This window comes from Saccostrea cucullata, unplaced genomic scaffold, assembly GCF_032062105.1.
Source record: "Saccostrea cucullata isolate Sc308-1 unplaced genomic scaffold, CSIRO_AGI_Scuc_v1 ctg23144, whole genome shotgun sequence".
In the NCBI taxonomy this organism is placed as follows: Eukaryota; Metazoa; Mollusca; class Bivalvia; order Ostreida; family Ostreidae; genus Saccostrea; species Saccostrea cuccullata.
In genome coordinates, this window is record NW_026934642.1 from 1,983 (window position 1) to 6,068 (window position 4,086).

A 4,086-nucleotide genomic window follows, 5' to 3' on the forward strand; every position below is an offset into this window, starting at 1 on the left:
ACACACATTTCCGAATTACTTCCGAATGCTTTCCGAATAAATTTTAAAATAATTTAATAAGGCTTTTTTTAACAAAAATTACTTTTTTATTTATAATTAAAATTTAAATAAGGTAACAATATACATTTTCTTTAAGAATATAGATTATTCAGCTTGCCCAGTGGGACACCGGTTGATAGTTTACACATGAACAATATAGGAAGAAACTTGTCCATGGGCCATGTCAGACAACCATTAATATTGATCCCTGGAAATTATTAATATCTGTAATCAAGGGCAGTAAAATCTTGTTTGAAACATACATGTATAAGGTGTTAAACTTTAATACATGATGAATTTTGGTCCTTCTGTAGACAAAATTTGACAGCTGTGCATTTAGGTGTGAAGATTCTCATGTCGATTTACTCTCAAAGAAATTCAAGAAAGATGGTATGCTTTGCTGTATGACCCTATAATCTCCAAGTACAAAACAGACATCTGAATTAGAAGAGCATAGGTCTTCAAGGGTGCCTTTTAATTGTTTGTTACATTGATGCCTCAGTCATTTAGATAAAAATGTTGCATTTGAAATCCTGACTACCATAATAACAATTTTTCCATGTTAACCATTACATTGTTACATTGATGCCTCAGTCATTTAGATAAAAATGTTGCATTTTAAATCCTGACTACCATAATAACAATTTTTCCATGTTAACCATTACATTGTTACATTGATGCCTCAGTCATTTAGATAAAAATGTTGCATTTTAAATCCTGACTACCATAATAACAATTTTTCCATGTTAACCAGGTTAGCAGTGCAGGCCATGAACCAGATCCACCCTGATGTGATAGCAGAGGTTCAGTCTAAAGCTCTCTATAGTAAAGAGGAGGAATCATTATTGGGAACAATTGCATCTGTATGTAATATGTATTGTGTCATTCAGACACTCATTTTATCAATACTCTAAAATTAAAATGAAAAAATTATGTGTTTTCAATGTGCTGACAAAAAGGGGCTTTCAATTCTGAAAATGCTTTGATAAATTTAATGAAATGTGGTTGTTTTTAATATTGTTGAAAAGAGCAGGAAAATTTGAAGTTTGTTCTTGAAAGTTTTAGCATTTTTTTTTTCAGTCAAGTCAACCAAGTTTGGAAACCTTCCAGGATCTCTTGGAACAGAATCCGAAAAAGCTATTTTTACCTGTAGGCACGGTCAAGGCTTTACACAATCACTGGTTGTTTGCTAAAACTAATATTATATACTGCCAGACCAGTCAGGTAGTGTATGATTCAAAAGTTATGGCAAAAAGTACAAAGATTTTTATAATATCAAGGTCACAGTCAAGGTCACAAGGTCATTGACCTTGATGTTATTTGAAAGGACTTTATTAGTGGAGTATGCATACTAAATATTAAGTTTCTGTCTTTTATGGTTCAAAAGTTATGACAAACAGTTGAAAAAGCTATTTTTAGCATATAGGTCACAGTCAAGGTCACAAGGTCATTGACCTTCATGGCATTTGAAAGACCTTTATGAGAAGTTTCTGTCTTTTATGGTTCAAAAGTTATGACAAACAGTTGAAAAAGCTATTTTTAGCATATAGGTCACAGTCAAGGTCACAAGGTCATTGACCTTCATGGCATTTGAAAGACCTTAATGAGAAGTATGCATACTAAATAATTATTTCCTGTATCATCCTATGGTTGAAAATATATGTCAAAAAGTGGAAAAAGCTATTTTTAGCATATACCGTACGTCACAGTCAAGGTCACAAGGTCATTGACCTTGATGTCATTTGAAGGAACTTTATTAGTGAAGTATGCATACTAAATATGAAGCTTCTATCTCTTATGGTTTAAAAGTTTTGACAAACAGTTGAAAAAGCTATTTTTAGCGTATAGGTCACAGTCAAGGTAAAAAGGTCATTGACCATTATGGCATTTGAAAGACCTTTATTAAAGGCAAAATGCACACCAAATATGAAGTCTCCATCTCTTACAGTTCAAGTTTGAAGCAAGAATGGCAAAGGTTTAAGTTGACAACAGACAGACAAACAAACAGGACAAAAACAATATGCGCAGAAAAAATTGGTGGACATAAAAAAGGATCAATTGTACCAACTAATTAGAGATGTTAAGTTGTCAAGTTGTCATGAGTTTTAAATTCAGCTACAAGTTGTCATGAGTTTTAAATTCAGCTACAAAATCATGATAATTGTAAATTATTGATTTTAATTTAGAAGGCAAGGTCATTAAACTTGGGTTAACAAACTATTTTCATTCATGTTTGAAAGTAAGATAAGTGTTTTAACAAAGCTTTACTTTTTAAATTCTTAAATCTTAAGGTCAAGATCTAGTAAATGAAGGATGCCTACAGATTTATCAAATTCAAGAAATGAATTCCTTTAATGATGCTTTATAATTTTAGCTTGGTCAAAAAAGGTGTTTCGGGGCATAATTTGTAGGAAAATAAGATGAAAAACCATATTTTATACTGTCATTTTCAATGAAAAATTAAGAAAATTAGTCATGAATATGGGAGTTTTTTCCATATCACACAAACAAAATGTATCCAGATTGCCTACAGTCTTTCAGAAAACGGTAATTTGTATGTTCTTGGTCTCTTCTTTTAAATAATCTTAAATTTAATATAGGTATCCGGACTACTTTTCATGTGATTTCAAATTGAATTCCATGAAAATAATTTTTTTTCTACATAATTCTATTAGAGCCGTAAAGTACGGGAAAAAGAAAGTTGAAAGTGATTATGACGTCATAATGGATCTAGCTCCAAAAAGTTAGTCTAAAGACATTTACTAGATCTTGACCTTAACACTTACTTACCATAAAGGACCTTGAGCTTATCTTGGTCGTCCAGAGGGGGACGCACCTTCCCATTTTTCTTGCTGGCTCCATGATGGCCCGTTATGGAATGTCCTTTTAATTCTTCAAATGTGAACATTCTTCTGAGGAGCCATTTTGCGTCCCCTTTCCAGCCCTTACCTGGAAGGTCATGAACCAGTTGAGCCTGTCTAGATAAAACATGGTAATCAGAGATCACAGAGTTCACCTTACTTGATTTTTATCTTGAAGTTCTGTAAGTAAGTTTAGTAATGTGCATACTTTGACATGTCATCTAAGAAAGTTTGGTAAATATAGAGCTTATGTGACCTTGAAATGAGATCTGCTCCAAAAGCTTTAAACTTGGGATACCAAATGCTGAGGATAAATTTAATCCAATTACCCCTCAACTTTGATGAGGTGTGCTAAAAGTGTATTAAATTATTGCACTATACTTGAAATAGAGAAATACTGGATTAACTGAAAATCTTGCCACCTGTTACTTACCTTCGTAAATCCATTGTATAAGGACTCCACTTGATGCTGATCCTCTTGTGCTGCGTCATGTGATATGGGAGGTCTCCCGCTCTGTGTAACAATAAAAATCTTAATATTTTCTTTTTTAGAAACAATATCAGTAGACCAAAAATTCATAACATGCACATCTTTTGAATGAAATAAGCATTGCAAGTTCTTGAACACTTATTGTAAAATAAACTTGTTTAAAATGTATCTGAAATAATAAACCAAATTACTAAGACATAATACACCTAAGGCTTGTACATACCAGAAGTGGCCCACTGACATTATGTTGCTGCTGCTGTTGGAACACAAATTGCTTACCTGCAAAATTAAATGTGCAAATAAAACAATTCAAATTCAGATTTATCATATAATCCTTGCCTAGAAATAAAAAAAAAATATTTGAAAATTAAAATATTTACATACCTGATATAGCCTTGTGTTTAACGAGTAACAGTTTTGCTGCACTTCATACATCTGACGTTGTAGATTTTCATTTGCCAGACGCAACTGTTCACAATTTTGACATGGAGTTGGATAATGTGGGGTTGGTCTGGCGAAATATGGAGGCCCATCCATGTCTACAGCCATAGACACAGCTTCTCCGAGCAGAGTTGTTGTACTGGCTGGTGATGGTGCTGATATGTCTGAGTATGAGGGTGTATAAGGTTGTGAAAATGTCGTATGAATTGAGGATGCAGGTGATGTAGATGTCTCATATTGCGAAATGGATGAAGT

General features: G+C 33.1%; 1 protein-coding gene and 1 long non-coding RNA gene across 2 annotated transcripts; one reads left to right on the forward strand and one right to left on the reverse strand.

Annotated features, from left to right (window-relative positions):
• Nucleotides 1-358: 358 nt before the first annotated feature.
• Nucleotides 359-1,170, forward strand: LOC134241116 (uncharacterized). The gene is made up of 3 exons (XR_009986595.1): nucleotides 359-462; nucleotides 794-902; nucleotides 1,120-1,170. It is a non-coding gene; the product is annotated as an uncharacterized LOC134241116 (long non-coding RNA).
• Nucleotides 1,171-2,177: 1,007 nt separating this feature from the next.
• LOC134241115 (uncharacterized) lies at nucleotides 2,178-3,995 on the reverse strand (the record flags this gene model as incomplete). Its single annotated transcript, XM_062723204.1, has 5 exons — nucleotides 2,178-2,324; nucleotides 2,814-3,013; nucleotides 3,334-3,414; nucleotides 3,614-3,669; nucleotides 3,831-3,995. Coding segments are annotated over 4 exons (494 nt in total), but the record flags the coding sequence as incomplete, so codon positions are not given.
• Between the last annotated feature and the right edge of the window lie 91 nt (nucleotides 3,996-4,086).